Here is a 16,114-nt window from a genome sequence, read left to right as displayed (position 1 = left end):
CTCTAGAATCAGAAATTTAAAGTGCAAATCATTTTTGAACACTCTATCACAAATGTGACTAACTATGAAGATGATGATTGAAATGAAATAGCATTCGGCTACCAGTTAGCTTACAAGACGGACAGACTAACTTTCCATGACATCAGACATCACATTATTCTAAGTTAACGAGGAAACATAAACAAGAACTGCAGTGAATGTACCATTTCAAATGGTAACTAGGTAGACACTGTATTTGCATAGAAAGTCAAATAATACCACAAAGCTTATATTATTACGCTGATTTTTTAAGTAGATGGCTCTGAATTAAAAGCACTTTCTTGTGTGTAGCTTTAGTGAAAAGTGTGACTCTTGTAATCTGTGTCTTACGTAACATCAGTCTTTCTTGATTTCATTAAGGTTTAATTTTTTTCAGATGCTAATTATTGGACTTCTGAGCAGTGCAATATCACAGTTTAAAACATATAGATGCCCAAAAATGAGAAGACAACTGGGTGAGTAACTGAAGATATTACCTGTGTAAAAAATGTGTGTGAAGTTGGAAACTTATTTCTGGTATTTGCAGTGGTCCAGATGGCTGATGAATACTACAGTTCACAAGATTATGGAAAGGCTCTGACGTAAGTCAACTTAGTAATAATTACTTAATTGTATATTACATTTAACTTTTCATGCATTTTTTCGTTTCATGATGCTAAATTGTTTGTTTACTCAGCATATTATAAATTTCATTATGCCTCTAGTAAACTGTGTTTCTATCATGACAACAACAAAACAACTTTTTTTGGGGGGGAGGGGGTGCGGGGGGGGGAAGGGGAGGATGCCCACACTTTGCTTTGTATTGTAAGCTTCTCATGATTTACTGTAACCTCTTTTCTCTGAAACAATTTGTAAAGCTGATAAATTGTCTCTTGAACTTCCTGTGCTTACAGTGTACGATCTTCAAAATTAATTATGTTGACTACAGTTGCAGGTTCGAATCCTGCCTCGGGCATGGATGTGTGTGATGTCCTTAGATTAGTTAGGTTTAAGTAGTTCTAAGTGTAGGGGACTGATGACCTCAGATGTTAAGTCCCGTAGTGCTCAGAGCCATTAATTATGTTGTCATTGATCACTCACAAATCAACTTTTCAGAGTAACAACATTGTAGGAAAAGATAGATTGCTACTTACCTTAAAGATAACTTGCTACGTTGCAGACAGGCACAATTATGACAATTACATATAAGCTTTCAGCATTCTGGCCTGAGCTAGAGGCCAAAAGCGTGTGTGTAAGTGTCTTTTAATCATGCTTGTCTGCAACTTAGTGTGTTATCTTTACAGTAAGTAGCGATCTATCTTTTCCTGCATTGTTGATACTCCTGTGAGGAGTACCATTGTTTTTAATTTAAAAAAAAATTAAGCTTGAGATATTCCTCTTGTTTGAGTACAGATGCATATAATTTTTTTTCTTTGTTGTAAAATATAGAATCTGGTGTTTTTTTATTGCTTTAGTTTGACCCTCCCTGCAACACCCATCACCCTTGTTACCTGTGGTGGCCATTTTCATAGTACTTCACCTTTCTTAATTATTTCACATGTAACATTCAATATCGCATAAACTTTGCAGCAAGAATCTGTTATATTAGTGGTTTCTGAACATTCACATTTATTTGAATAATTGTCCTGTTCTCATTTTCCATCCTTCTAAAACAATGCAAGCCATGCGTCATCCCCACAGCTACTTCTTTTCATCTTCACTATAATGATGGCATTTTTCTGATTCTCCCACTTCATGTAGATTAAATTTTGCTCAGCAGTGCTACTTCTCTTGATTCCTGTTCCATATTGTAAGGAGTTCTACGATCAATAGTGAAATGACATAGTTGGTTTCACACCTATGTGTCGCTGGTTCTTCGAAAAATTTGGAGATGAGCATGCCTTTACCTGCTGTGCTACACCAGTTCCATATCTTGTTCAACGATGCCCAAGAGCTGCCACTTATGCACCTTTATGTGAGGCGAGAGAACAGCTGCTCAAGTTTTGCGTGATATGGTCACCTGTAGGCAAGTTACAACCAAATATATAAAAAGTGAGCAGATGTTGATAAAATAAGAATTTTCAGTCAAATGTTAGGCAACAGTGAGTAGCTGCAGCAGACAAGAAAGACAAATCCACCAAGCTGGAAATAATAAGTTTCAAGCGAAACAATTTGAGCAAGACTCAGTATCAGGTTTGGGCCTAAAATTGCAATTGCATACTTTTGTCAGCCACAAGACTCGTCACATGATGTAACCAAAGACTTTAGTGGAAAACTCAGTTTATTTGTAAATAAGGTAACCAATCATACGATAATCATCAGTTGAGACTGTAATAATCCAACTATCTATTGGGTTAATTACTGTTTAGTTAGTGCTGGACATTACAAGATGTCCTGTGGAATATTACTAAATGCCTTCTTTGAAAACAACCTAGAATGGACAGTTCAGATCCCCACTTGTGATGAAATATATTAGATCTAATGGCAACAAATAGATGTGAACTAAGTGAGTATATACACATTGAAAATGATATAAGTGATCATCTGGCAGTTGAAGCAACAATGATCACCAAAGTATAAAGGGCACCTAAAATTGGTAGAGAGATTTATATATTGCATTGATTGACTGTTCCATGGGTTCTTGGTAGAACATGTTATACATGAAGAAACACTGGTGTAATTTCCTATCGTATGAATTATTTGCTACATGAACCAGTTTTTGGCAGTTATGCCAACATCAAGTATGAAGATAAATATATGGTGCAAAGAAATTTTGTTAGATCAAAGATTTTTAAATTAGTGCAAGCACAGAGTACCTCCATTTCCAGAGATGAAAAATGTTAATGTTAGAACTAGGGATAAAACAAGCGGTATTATTTCAGTGTAAATGCGATGTAATTGTGTGTGTGTGTGTGTGTTTGTTTTCCCAGACTAGATAAAGAAGCAATAGTGTCAACTCAATTAGGAACTTGAAACATTTATCTTGGGACAGGAGCATGTAGAGGAACTACTGCTAAAGTTTTAGAGAATTGTTGACCATGTGTTAGGTGTAAATGTAACCCGTAGAACAATATGTGTTGAGAGGAACATTTGTGGTATACAGTCAGTGTGAAGACAGTTCTGAAGAAACAGAGATTACTGCATAATAAGGAAAATAAAGCACGTGGCTACAGATAGATAGGTGCTGAATGAAACAAATTTGGCTGTCGAGAGAGCAATGCATGAAGCATTCAGCAACAGCATGATATTGTCAAGTAATATTTTACAAAACTGAAAGAAATTCTGCTTGTGTGTAAAGGCTGTTAGTGACACCAAAGTTAGTGCCTAGTCACTTATGGATGTGACTAGAACTGAAATTGAGATTAGCAAATCAAAAGCAGAATTGCATAACTCGATTTTCAAATGTTGCTTTATGAAGGAAAAGCCAGGAATATTGCCCCAATTTAATCTGTCTGTCAACTTTAATCCATCACAGGTACCTCGAACAGGAACCTATGTCGAGTAGTTGGAAGAAGGTGCAGGTTACACCTGTCTACAAGAAGGTTAGTAGTAGTGATCCAGAGAGCTACCATTTGGTATCCTTGACAATGATTTTTTCGTAGAATCTTAAAACGTATTCTGAGTTCAAATGTAATAAGGTATCTTGAACAGAATGATCTCCTCCATGTCAACCATCATGAATTCCAAAAACATTGATCTTGTGACACCTGACTCGCACTTCTCTCACATGACATCCTGAAAAGCCTTAAATTGAGGCAGTCAAGTAGATGCAAGTACTTCATGAGTTCCAAGAAGCATTTGATAATCTTAAGGAGTATGAGCAAAATTTGTGACTGCTAGATGTAGTGATTAATTAGTTTATTTACAGAGGGTGTGCATAATTATACATGGAATAAAATGAGCAAATCAGTATCATCATTATTAGTCAGTAGCATTCACTGGTGGGCTATATGTTTTTGAACAATTATGAGGGCTGTTCTGAACTGTGGTAGTGTGGTGGTTTTGTTTGGAAAAGCAGTACAACAGTGGCAATTGTCAGTGTGCAATTGGTGGTATGAGCTGATATCCTTTCAAAGCAACCTTTTTCATTAAAAACTGAGGAACTATGATTTTCAGAAAGAAGAGAGAGACATTTTTGTTTTAGGAAAAATTGTCATGTTTGCATTTTCATTCTATTTGTGGTTTCCTTTCAAAGCAACCTTTTTCATTAAAAACTGAGGAACTATGATTTTCAGAAAGAAGAGAGAGACATTTTTGTTTTAGGAAAAATTGTCATGTTTGCATTTTCATTCTATTTGTGGTTTCCTTTCAAATTTTAGTGTGACACTCTTTCAACTTCCATATGTTTCTCTCATCAGTGAACTGTTTTGATAATGCTGTTTTTCTTGGCATGAAATTATTATCTACTGCTCCTCTTGTTTTCCCCAGTTGCCAACATATTCTACATCAGTTACATATTATTGGTCAGATATTTGCAGAAATTCATTTGCACTGTTTTTAGGCACAACTATTAACTCTCCTCGCTGTTCTGTCCTATGCAAGTTTCATCTGTGCCTAACTATTGCAGTCTAAATCCTTGTGAGCGTTTGCATTGCATTCAAGTCTTGGTCTGCAGCTACAGTTTTTAGCCCTCCCCCCCCCCCCCACACACACACTCACATAAAATACACACACTCTCTCACTCACTCCTCTTCATTACCAAATCAATAATTCAAGCTATCCATAGAAGTTTGACTTTTTAGTGTATTTTATGAGGTGACAAAAAATGCTCTTTGTTGTCAACAGTGTTTGAATTACATGTGTATTGAATTTAATGATAAATTGCCTGACTACAAAATTATCTTAGTATTCATTCCCAAGACACTGATATAAAATTCAGTTTCCTGTATGAAATATAATATGCTCTCTACTTTCATGTGAACTCCCTCTGTAGGCATTAAATGAGATTGATTTGTGTGACTGATATCCTCTGTTTTTTGCTTAATTTGATGATACAGTATAAATAAAACGTGAAAGTGAGTGAACCACATGGCACTGTTTTATCAGATGTCACAAATTTGGTACATATATGCTGCAAACTTAAATCTAGCTCTATGAATTTCTCTGAGTAGTTCAGCGGTATTGTATAAATAGACTTGAACTTTGTTAAGTGTATTTAAAATGTAACAGTGCTGTATCACAAGATTTAATTCTGTTAACAGCTTACTCTCACACATGCTATGGGATTATCGGAGTGAGAAATGGTGGCTTTTGCTCACAAACATTCTTACTCGTGCACTGAATTGTGCCTATCTTTCGGCTAATGTTCAGGACTATATCACACTTTCCCTTGAAGCACTGGCTGCTACAACTCAGCTTCCCTTACCAGAAAAAATAAGGATACACAACAATCTAGAAAAGCTTCTGAAGGTTTGTATCAAACCATAGACTTGTTACTGTAGTGTAATCATCAGTAAATCTGTTTTCAGTTTCACAGGCTATTTACTGTTTGTTTTCTTTTAGAAGTTACCTCCTGATCCTGAGCCTAACATAACACCTGAGGAAGGGCTTCGAGCAAAAGATCTCTGGAGCAAAGCATCCAGAGCAGAACTTCTTACCGTCACTGTAGAAATGAACAGTATTACATCCTGCATTGAAAGCAGAGCTCGCTTCACAAAATCCAAGTATCAAGCTGATGAAAATGTTGTTATTGAAGTATTTATCAGGTGCCAAAAGTTTCGTACTTTAATTTATAAACAGTATGATATCACAGCCTGTAGTCTGAACTTTGACTTGTTTTTACCTGATTGAAAATAAATATCTAATTTGGTGAGAAAATTTGCCATATTAATAAATACATTTATTTTCATTTAATCATTGAAGATAATGGAAGTAATAGTCAGATTATTTCTAGAGTCTTACTTTGCTTGATAGAAATGTGCTATTTTGCTTTCGTGTGCGCAGTTTCTTATTTTTATACTAATTGAAGTCTTTATTCTTAAAAAATTTACAACACATCTGATGTGAAGAAGTTGGATAGTGTTTCCAGGTTAAAAAATTATTGCATCATAGAAAATTTGATTTTGAGAATAACGTCATCTTCATTTATGAAAATGTTTGTGTATATTGTTCAGCACAAACCAGTAACCAAACAGGTTTTTGCAAAACGCCTTGAGGTATTTTGTAATTTAATGTTGTATTATATTTTTTTGCTGTTTGTGAACTGTGCCACTTTTAAAAAGGTCCAAGAGGCACCAGTGCTAGTAATAATATGAAATGTGACTGCAGCAGAGATATGGCAAATGACCAGTATACCCTTAGGTACTAGGGAAATACATCATACGTCCACATAGCAGAAATTAATGAGTAAGTTATAAGAGAGATGCACCAGAATATCTGCTTATAATAACTAATCTTGATTCGCTTAAGTTATCAAAACAGTGACAGTTGTAAGACAGTTCACCAATGACATAATATGGACATCATATCATTCTAGGTGTGAGTATAATATAGAAACTTTAATATAAATGACATTCGCATTCACACACAAACTGTATTTGCAGGTAATTGACAATGGCATAAATGCTGAAATGATCTGTTATGAATAAAGATTAAACAATGGAAACTCCAGGTAGCAATATCAGCATTGTAAGAAAAGACAGATTGCTACTTACCGTAAAGAAGACACATCAAGTAGCAGAAAGGACAATTAAAAGGCACTGACACAACTTTCGGCCACAGCCTACGTCAGTGAAATACACACACACACACACACACACACACACACACACACACACAAAAAGCGAGCACAACACACACACACACACACACACACAACCACTAACTCCAGCATCTTGGGCCAGAATGCAACATCACATGGGATGCAAGCAGCAAATTGGAAGGGGTAGGAAAGGGTAAGGGATGGTAGTGGGGAGAAAGACGAAAGCTGTCTGGTGGGGTGTGCAGGGACTAGACTGCCAACAGTCACAACATCAGGAGGTTGTGGGGCAGGGAAGTGGGGAAAAAAGGAGCAAGAAAGGAGAGGAGTGGGGAAAGACGGAAGTGTTGGCAGAGGGCTGCAAATAAACAGGGTCAGAGATGAGAATGGGGAGAAGATGATAGGACAGAGGGAATGGAAACTGTTGGGTGGAGGATGTGCGGACAGTATGTTATCATAGTTTGAGGCCTCAACCTACACTCCACTAGACAGTATTCATCTCTCTTCCCACCCGTACACTACTATCCCTTCCCCACCTACTCCAGTTTGCTGCTTGCATCCCACAAGATGTTGCGTTCCGGGCCAAGATGCTGGAGTTGTCAGTCGTTTGTGCATGAGGTGTTCTTGCTTTGTGTGTGTGTGTGTGTGTGTGTGTGTGTGTGTGAGAGAGAGAGAGAGAGAGAGAGAGAGAGAGAGAGAGAGAGAGAGAGAGAGAATCATGCATGTTTCATGTGTGTATCTCTTATGCTTATGAAGGCTGTGGCCAGCCGAAAGCTGTGTGTGTGTGTGTGTGTGTGTGTGTGTGTGTGTGTCTTAATTGTGCCTGCCTGCGGCTTGACATGTCTTCTTTATGGTAAGTAGCAATCTGTCTTTTCCTACATTGTTGATGAGTAAAGAGTGGTTGTTATAAGCAGCTATTCTGATGAATCTTTCTAATAATCGTGTCATTATGTGATATTTATTGTGCTGCTGGCTGTAAAAAAGAAAAACAGAGAAGTGTTAGGGAAGTTGGATGGATAATGAGAGCTGTTGAATTGATTTTGACCCATATTGATATCACACTAGGCTATGAGTTGAGATTTGTTTGCACTCAAGTCTACGCAGATAATAACTAAAAAAGGATGTGTGATATGAGTGATATACTTAGTGAAGGTATTCTTCAAAACAAATCTGCATGACGTGGAATTGAAGGTAATAGAATGTAAGATGGGTGACAATCGTTAAAATGAAACTGCCACAAATTTTTTTATGGGCTTAATGTGGACAGAAGTGTGGAGCACTGCCTCTTTCCCTCCTCTCAGTTAGGTGAACAGGAACCCCAAGGATAGAAACTTTTATGCTCAGAGACCAAAAATTTCCCTCTGTAGAACTAAACATGGATTCTGCAAGCAGCGGACACATGAAGTTTTCTCTGCTCTGTTTGTCCGTGAGGTGCAGAAGGCAACAGATAGCAGCCTTCAGGTGGATGGCATGTTCCTTGACTTTTAGAAGGCACTCAGCACAGTTCTGTAGTGCCACCTAGTGAACACAAGAAAAGGTTACATACTTTGTGAGGGAATTTAAGACTTCATAACAAAGGCATTTAGTACATTGTTCGCAATATGCAGAAATCTCTTTGCATGAGAGTATATTTGGATGTACCCCTTGTGTGTAATCATTATTCTTCATGTTTTTTTTTACCTTATAGATAAGACTGAGGACTCTGGTAGGCTAATTAGCTGTGACCCTTTTGTATACACTGTACAAGGAAGTTGCGATGTCAGAAAATTGTTGCCAATTACTGAGGACTACTAATGAATTGACACTTATATAATGACAAACTGTTTACCCTCAACATAAGCAAAGGTAACATTGTGCTTAAGCAGCTAGAAGAACTGTTATTTTTTTCACACAATTGGAAATGAGTCACTTGAAGAAGCTATAATTGTAAGATCCCAAGAGGATAAGCATCTGAAGCAATTTGAATATGAAAGTTTACACCGAAGTAGTTCCAGAAAGGTCAGAAGCCAGATGGAAAGGAAGTGGAAGGATACTATAGAAATGTAATTTATCTATGACCAAATCATTCTTAATTATTTTGTCACAGACACCCGTGCCAAATAAAGATAGTAGAGAAAAGTATGGAAATACTTGTATGTGTTTTGCCACATGTTTGTTTTATTCAGCATGTGAACATCTGCAAGAAAGGCTTTGCATATCACTTGAAGGCTTACTACTACAATTTTCTGGATGCTTATTTGAAGAAAGCGAAGCAAGATATTTGCTCCTACATACATTTGATCGTATGGGCATGTGCTAAAACCAAAGAAATTTGAACGTTTACAGAGGCTTACCAACAGTTGTTTATCCCGCTCATCATTTGATGGTGCAGAAACGAAAGGTGGGATTAAATATAATGAGAAACAATTGTATTCTGTGCTAAATACCTCAAATGGCTTTTGGAGAATAAATGGAGTTATAGGTGTAGAGTAGGATGTAGTCAAAGAATGTAAATTTAATGTCAGTGAAGGGATTAAATTGTTACAGAATGTTAACATTTAAAAGTGTACAAGGTCCAAAGAGTCATGATTTTGAACCATATCATATCTTGATAATTCTGAGACTTTATAAAGCTAATTAAAAAAAAGAGCATAAGCTGTAGACATTCCTATTCCCATGGTTGTATGTTTTAATCTTCTAATATAGAATTATAAGGGACTAGAATGGGAGGCCAGAAATAACCTTCAGGATCAAAATTCCAAAGCTGCCTTTAAAAGAAGAAAAAAAATATTCTCTGCTTTCACAACTGCTAATTCCTTCCTCAGGGAGGAAAGGGGGAAAGGTGTGGGAAGGTTGAGGCAGCATGGCAGGTCACTGAGACCCACATACTGTAAGAACTGAGACCATTTGCAGTTTTTTGAGTAAATTGTAATCTTACAATTTTCAAAAAGAATTCTCTTATTTAATCTGTTTATATGTTTGACCTTGAAGATGAGATGAAATTTAACATGTGTATTATGAGGTGAGGATCAGGTCATTGGGAAAGGAAATGTTCAATAATAGACAAGCCATATAGCAGAGGGAGATTTCTGCAAAGATGCTGTAAAAGTCCTAATTTCTGCCTACAGCTGCAAACTTCATTCAGATTCATTTACTTTTGGCCAGTTTTGAGGGTAGTATCATTGTGAAGCAACTTAAAACAAACCATAAGCACAGTGTGATTGGGAAATATGCTGAAGTGAATGGATCATCAGGTCCGTGGTTAATTGATGACATACTTTCAGCACTCTGCATAGCACATGGTTGCAATGTGAAAAATATTAAGATATATGACTGACAATGTGTCATATGTCTTCATATAACAGGGTATAAATGTTTTCAATATACCACAGTGACGTAGGGGAAGTTGAGGCAGGAAATTTGATACAGTACACTTTAATCCAACAGCTTAAAATTGACCTGCAGAAGTCACATAAGCTACAGCGCATGTGTGTTGCATGAGATTTTCGGTATCCTCTCACTCTGTTATGCCACCAGCTTAGTCAGCTATTTTATTAACATGATTAAATTACACTTCTCTGTGAGGGCAAGGAAAGGAAAAAGACACATGTAAACATGAACATAAACAGTTACAACTACAAGAATCTTCTTTTTTTATAAAGTTACCAGTTTTGGTCTGTTTTAGACCATCTTTAGACCTCACACAATGATTGTAGACAGTGGCTGTAAATGGAGCGGGTGTTATGACTCCACGAACGCCAACTGGACGCTTGAACAGTTAGCATTCGTGGAGTCATAGCACCTGTTCCGTTCACAGACACCGTCTACCATCATGGTGTGAGGTGTGAAGATGGTCTAAAACAGTCTGAAACCGGTAATCTCATAAAAAAAGAAGTTTCTTGCCGTTGCAACTGTTTATGTTCATTCTCAACTAATAAAAAAGCAACTGTTCTACGGGAGAAACGTTTTCAAAAATTACATATGTAAACATTATGCAAAAACTAATTAAATTTACAAATAAATTTAAGCTTAACCCATACAAGCCTACTAGTTCCATTGTGAGAAGGTCAGATGAAAGATTTAGTTAATAATTTTATGGTACTAAAATTTACAACATTTTGCACCTATTTTTACATTTTGTAAATAAAAGAGCAGAAGGTTTTTAATATTCAAGGATGAGTTTGGCCAAAATCTTGTATGATGCATATTCGCTGTAGCTGAGGTGGCTTTAATATGCCGGTTCGAACCTGTTTTCCAGCTTGATAGGCCACAAGGCCCTGTATCAATTTGTTGATGATGACTTCACCTACACCACAGGGTACTTTGTAAACAGTTATTGTTTACATCCTATATAGCACCATGTATTTTGAATACAACTGAGGACAAAGCATGTGCCAATAAAAAATGATCAACGTAAACTACCATATAAATGTTGTTATCAATCATACACAAAAATGTCATATACAATAATGGCTATTAGAAAGTCTGTGATGGAATGTAAGTACTGGAAAGAGTAAGGGTAACAATTCATCAGATAGCTGCAGAGTAGTTGTGACAGTCACGTAAACAAGACTGAAACTATTGCTAAGCTGGTTGCAGGAACACAGACACAAACATAAACTTGCACTGGTTTATTGGCCCAGCTGACTACATTATGTCAGAACTCAACCACATTAGGGTGTGTGTTTATTGAGCAGAGTGGGAGAGGTGAGAAAGGAGAAGGAAGATTCAAGGGAATGGCATCTGACACTTCCAAGCTATTGAATGATGTTATTCAGTATTGACTCTAATCAGACCTTAAAAGATTATAAAGCTGACTTGGTAATGAATGAAATTCACATACACCATATTGCCAGAATCATTATGTCAAAACCATTCATTCCATGATAATTATGAGAGGCATCAAAGATGAAAACAATAAACTACTATAAGGTGTCAGCAAAGAAATAACATAGTTGACATCTTTGAAGTGTTGGGTATTCTACCTGATATCACTGCCATTCTTGTGCGATATTTTGATAACATAACTAATTATCTTCATCAGGTGCTACCTGAGACAACTACTCAAGTGGAACAGGTCCAGCATTTATAACTGCAGCCTCCCTCTCTACAGTCAGTTCCAGTGGAAACAAACTTAGGTACTCCATCTTTGGCCTGGTGCCCTTGGTGCTCTGTCTGGGGTTTGTTTCCCATGTCCACACATTCAGTTCTTGTTTTTGTGGAGTGCTTCTGCTGACTCCATCACCTATTCAGCAATTCCAGCACAGGATCCCAGGCTCTACTGAGTCATGTTTCATGAGGTTTTCCTTCACCTTTATCTCTGTCAACTCTCTTATGACACTGTCCCAGTGTCTGGAAGTATGTGCCAGAACTCTTGTTTTATCATGATTCATGGAATGAGTGAATTCCAGTCTGTGCTCCAGTCTGTGCATGGCAGTGGCATATATTGTTGCCTCTCTTAGTTGTGTGTGCCTCTAATGTTCTTTGCATCTCATGTCCACTGCCCTGGTTGCTTGGCCAATGTAAGACTTGCCACATTGGCAAGGTATATGATAAACTCCTAGTTGTCTAGTCCCATGCCATCTTTCACAGTCCCCAAAAATTCCCTAATCTTGCTAGTCAGTCACAATACACACTTGATGTTTAGCATCCTGAGGATCCTGCTGATTCTGACGGAAATAGGTCCTGCATAGGGTAGGTATGCCACAGTATTTGCATTATCTCAATCTTGTTTTAGGTCATTGAAGTGCCTCCTGAATCTCTTTGGCTGTGTCTACATTCTTGTAGAATGCTAACTGTAGATGCTCTGTTTCTGCTACTAAACTATCTGGGTCTGACAAGGTGTGTGCCCTGCGGACCATTCTCTCCAGAACTCCAATTCTGTGAGTTGGATGATGACAGCTACTGGTTTGCAAATATAAATCAGTGTGTATGGGTTTGCGGTACATGCTGTGGCCAAACTACCCATCTGTTCTCCTTTTGATGAGAATATTTAGAAACAACAGCAGGCCACCTTTTTCCAGTTCCATGGTGAACTTGGTGTTGAAGAAACTCATTAAGCCTCTCTCTACCATGTGGCCTGATGAAAAATGTATAATCCACATACATGAAGAAATGTGAGTTTTTATCTAGACATTAATGCTTCCTCCTCAGATCTCTCCACAAATATATTGGCAACCGTTGGAGACAGAGAGCTGCTCATATCTACATCTTCTCTCTGCTCTTAAAATTGGCTCCCATACAGAAAATAGGTAGAGGTCAATATATTCCTAAACAGGTCCAACATCTTCAGTGTGGAATTCAATTGATTGGAGTAGATTTTTCTTCAGTGATGAGTTCTTCGAATTGAGCCCCGATGATGAGCAAAGAAATGTCTGGAGACATATGGCCCGACAACCAGGAGTGATTATTTGGGTTGCCATTTCTTTTCATAGGAAAACCCTTTGGTTGTTATCTGTGGCACCCATACAGCCCAGCAGTATGTCATGATATTCTATGCTCCATTTTGTTGCCCATGATATTCTATGCTCCATTTTGTTGCCCTTCATGGCAAGACATCCTGGGCTTATATTTCAGCAAGATAATGCCTGTCTGCACATGGGGAGAGTGCTTGCCGAACCCTGCGTTGACCAGCAAGGTCGCTGGATCTCTCATCAATTGAGAGTGTTTGGAGCATTGGGGGCAGGGTCTTCCAACCAGCTGAGGATTTGGGCAATCTAACACATCTACTGGACAGAATTTGGCACAATATCTCTCAGAAGGACATCCAACAATTCTGTCAGTCAGTACCAAGCCGAATAACTGCTTGCATAAGGGCCAGAGGTGGGCCAACAAATTATTGATTTACTGAATTTGTGAAACTCTTTCTCTTGAATAAATCATCTAGTTTTTCTGAAATTGTAATCATTTGTTTGTCTGTACATGTGCATCACATCTATTGATTTCCAGCCCATTCAGATCCCATTCAGATAATTCCTTTGTGGTGTGTGGTTTTTTTCCAAGACTGTATTTTCAGTTTCAGTTTTCAAGGTAGTTGCAGCATTTGAAGACATGTTTGGTTTCTTCTTAGTTCTCTACTCAGTTGCTTTATGACATTTAAACAACTTGGAATTTTGCACATGGCAACTGGTGCTCAACTTCTGATGTTTACCGTTCTGCTTACTAGCTGCCAGTGATGTTTTGTTCAGCCTTAATTAACAGCTGACTTACAAAATAACTAGTAATATTGATGCTTGACTTCTCAAATGCCATAATCTGCTGGATATCCACTTAGTGTGTTGACAACTATCAAATCATCATATTTCCATACCAGTGCTCTGGATATGTTGAGAAAATTACATAATTTTTGACACAATGCTTCCATATTTTTCTCAGAAGCCAGTCATACATTCATGAAACATTGTAGCAGCCTGATGTAACTAGATAAACACTTATCTTCAAATGCCGATTATAAATTTCACCATGCTTCTTTAGCTGCCATTGGTCTACAAAGTTTTACTTCTGCATTACACATTTTATTTATGCAGATGAATTTACAGTTATGTATATGTGGATAATTATTTATGTACATTCTTTGTATCTTCATCACTGCCAGCAATTGTTTTCCACAGTTCCCCGGATTTTAGATACATTTTAGTCATAAATTTCCAGTGGTAGTTAGCCATACTAGGTCCTTTTCAAAATTAAACAGTGATTGTCCACCCAAAACCATCCCAGATGTATTCAACAGACAAATCATGAACCTCTCTTAACAAAAAATATGATGCCACCGCATAGAACACATTCATTACATGGTAACTCAAAGCAACAATAATTTATGCCACAAGGACACTAGTGATTCTGTTTATCAATTTCTGAACAAATGGTACTTTATAGCTGTCAAAACTTCCTGTAGTCTCTTCCAGGGCCCTTAATCTGTGGCATATTGACTCCAGTCCGCTCTTTAAGAGAGTATGAAGTTGACTTAGTGATGAATGAAATTAATATAGACCATATTGCCAGGAACACAGTCTTAAGAACTATTTTTTGAAGATAATTACAAGACAGATCAAAGATGTAAACAATGAAAAACTGCAAGGTGTCAGCAAAGAAAAAAAGCTAAGTTGTTTCCAACAGATGTCCTCCTTGAGAAGTAATTAGTGCAAAACACACATACACATACGTGTACATGCATATGCATGGCTACATTGTCTCAGCTGACTACACTGCACCAACACATGAGCTACAATGCCAGTACAATGCAGTTAATTGAAACAATGTAGTCATGAAGATGTATTTGTGCATAAGTGTCTTTTTACATATATTCTCTCACATTTTCACTGCAGTTGAAACTGTATTAATGCTTTGTACTCGTGTCAACATCATGACGAGCTCATTTTGGCAATTTTTGCCATTTTTCAATTTATCTTATAATAATGGTACCATTTTTGTAAAGTTGTTAGTGCTCCATACTAGTTAGAGCTAAATATAAGCAAAAGTAATATTTTTCACATAGCAACTATATTTCACTCTATTGTATCACGCAGAAAGTATGTCTTATATTATCCAGGTACCTGTTGGTCTGTTCACTTGAATTTATTTAATGTCTGAACTGTAAATACAAGTCTGTTTTAGGTTAAGGCAGAAGGATATCAAATAAAAATAATTGTTGTATAACAGATACTGCTGGAGACGGCCATCCAAGCAAACATAGAATTTGAATAAAATTAGCAACTTTAAGCAGAAAGTGATAATCATTAAATTATTTATTGAGGCTGTGAACCCATTAGACAAGAAAATATGGATGTGGCATTGACAGTGACAAGAAGGGTACCTAGCAGGAGAATGGCAGGTACAGATTTGATATGGCCAAGAAAATACTTACATTCTGGATAAAAGATTGCCACTACTTTCAGACAGCAAGACATCAAGGAGGAATATTTTCAGTGAGTTAGTGAGTTAGTTACATGTCCATTGATCAATCTTGTGGTAACCATTATGATGTGAAATGTGTCAAGAGCATAAGAAATGATTTTTTAAAATGGTATAGAAGGAGTTGTCAAGGAGATATGATTTGAATTTATTTTTGAAGCTACTACTGCTGTCTTTCAGACGTTTTATTTCAGCTGGTAATTTATCGAAAGGCTTTAGAGCAGCAAATTTTACGCCTTTCTGTGCTAAAGATAGGTTAAGTAGAGGATAGTGTAAGTCACTGATATCAGTGATTCAACCACGATGAAAGTCGTGATAACAAAGGCTACTGTAGCTTGATTTAATTCCTTACACAATTTGCTCAGGAATTTGAATCTCAGCTGCTATACCAACAATTCTTTTGGCTTCCTTATCTAAACTGCTTTTGCTTTTCCTAACCAGCTGATTTTTTCGTTTTTCATTGTATAGGCTTCTTTTCACTTTTTTTATTTTGCTGACCTTTTCTATGGA

The 16,114-nt window shown here is 37.1% G+C and overlaps 1 protein-coding gene across 2 annotated transcripts in view; it reads left to right on the top strand.

Annotated features, from left to right (window-relative positions):
- LOC124755725 (trafficking protein particle complex subunit 11) overlaps positions 1–16,114 on the top strand; it is a 121,985-nt gene that overhangs the window by 45,431 nt on the left and 60,440 nt on the right. For both annotated transcript variants that reach the window (XM_047249047.1, XM_047249046.1), the window contains exons 9-12: positions 416–494; positions 566–620; positions 5,220–5,427; positions 5,521–5,723. In XM_047249047.1, coding sequence (XP_047105003.1) covers positions 416–494; positions 566–620; positions 5,220–5,427; positions 5,521–5,723 — 545 coding nt within the window. The remainder of the gene's footprint in view (positions 1–415; positions 495–565; positions 621–5,219; positions 5,428–5,520; positions 5,724–16,114) is intronic.

This window comes from Schistocerca piceifrons, chromosome 1, assembly GCF_021461385.2.
Source record: "Schistocerca piceifrons isolate TAMUIC-IGC-003096 chromosome 1, iqSchPice1.1, whole genome shotgun sequence".
NCBI classification, from domain to species: Eukaryota; Metazoa; Arthropoda; class Insecta; order Orthoptera; family Acrididae; genus Schistocerca; species Schistocerca piceifrons.
This window is presented reverse-complemented; position numbering and strand designations above follow the sequence as displayed.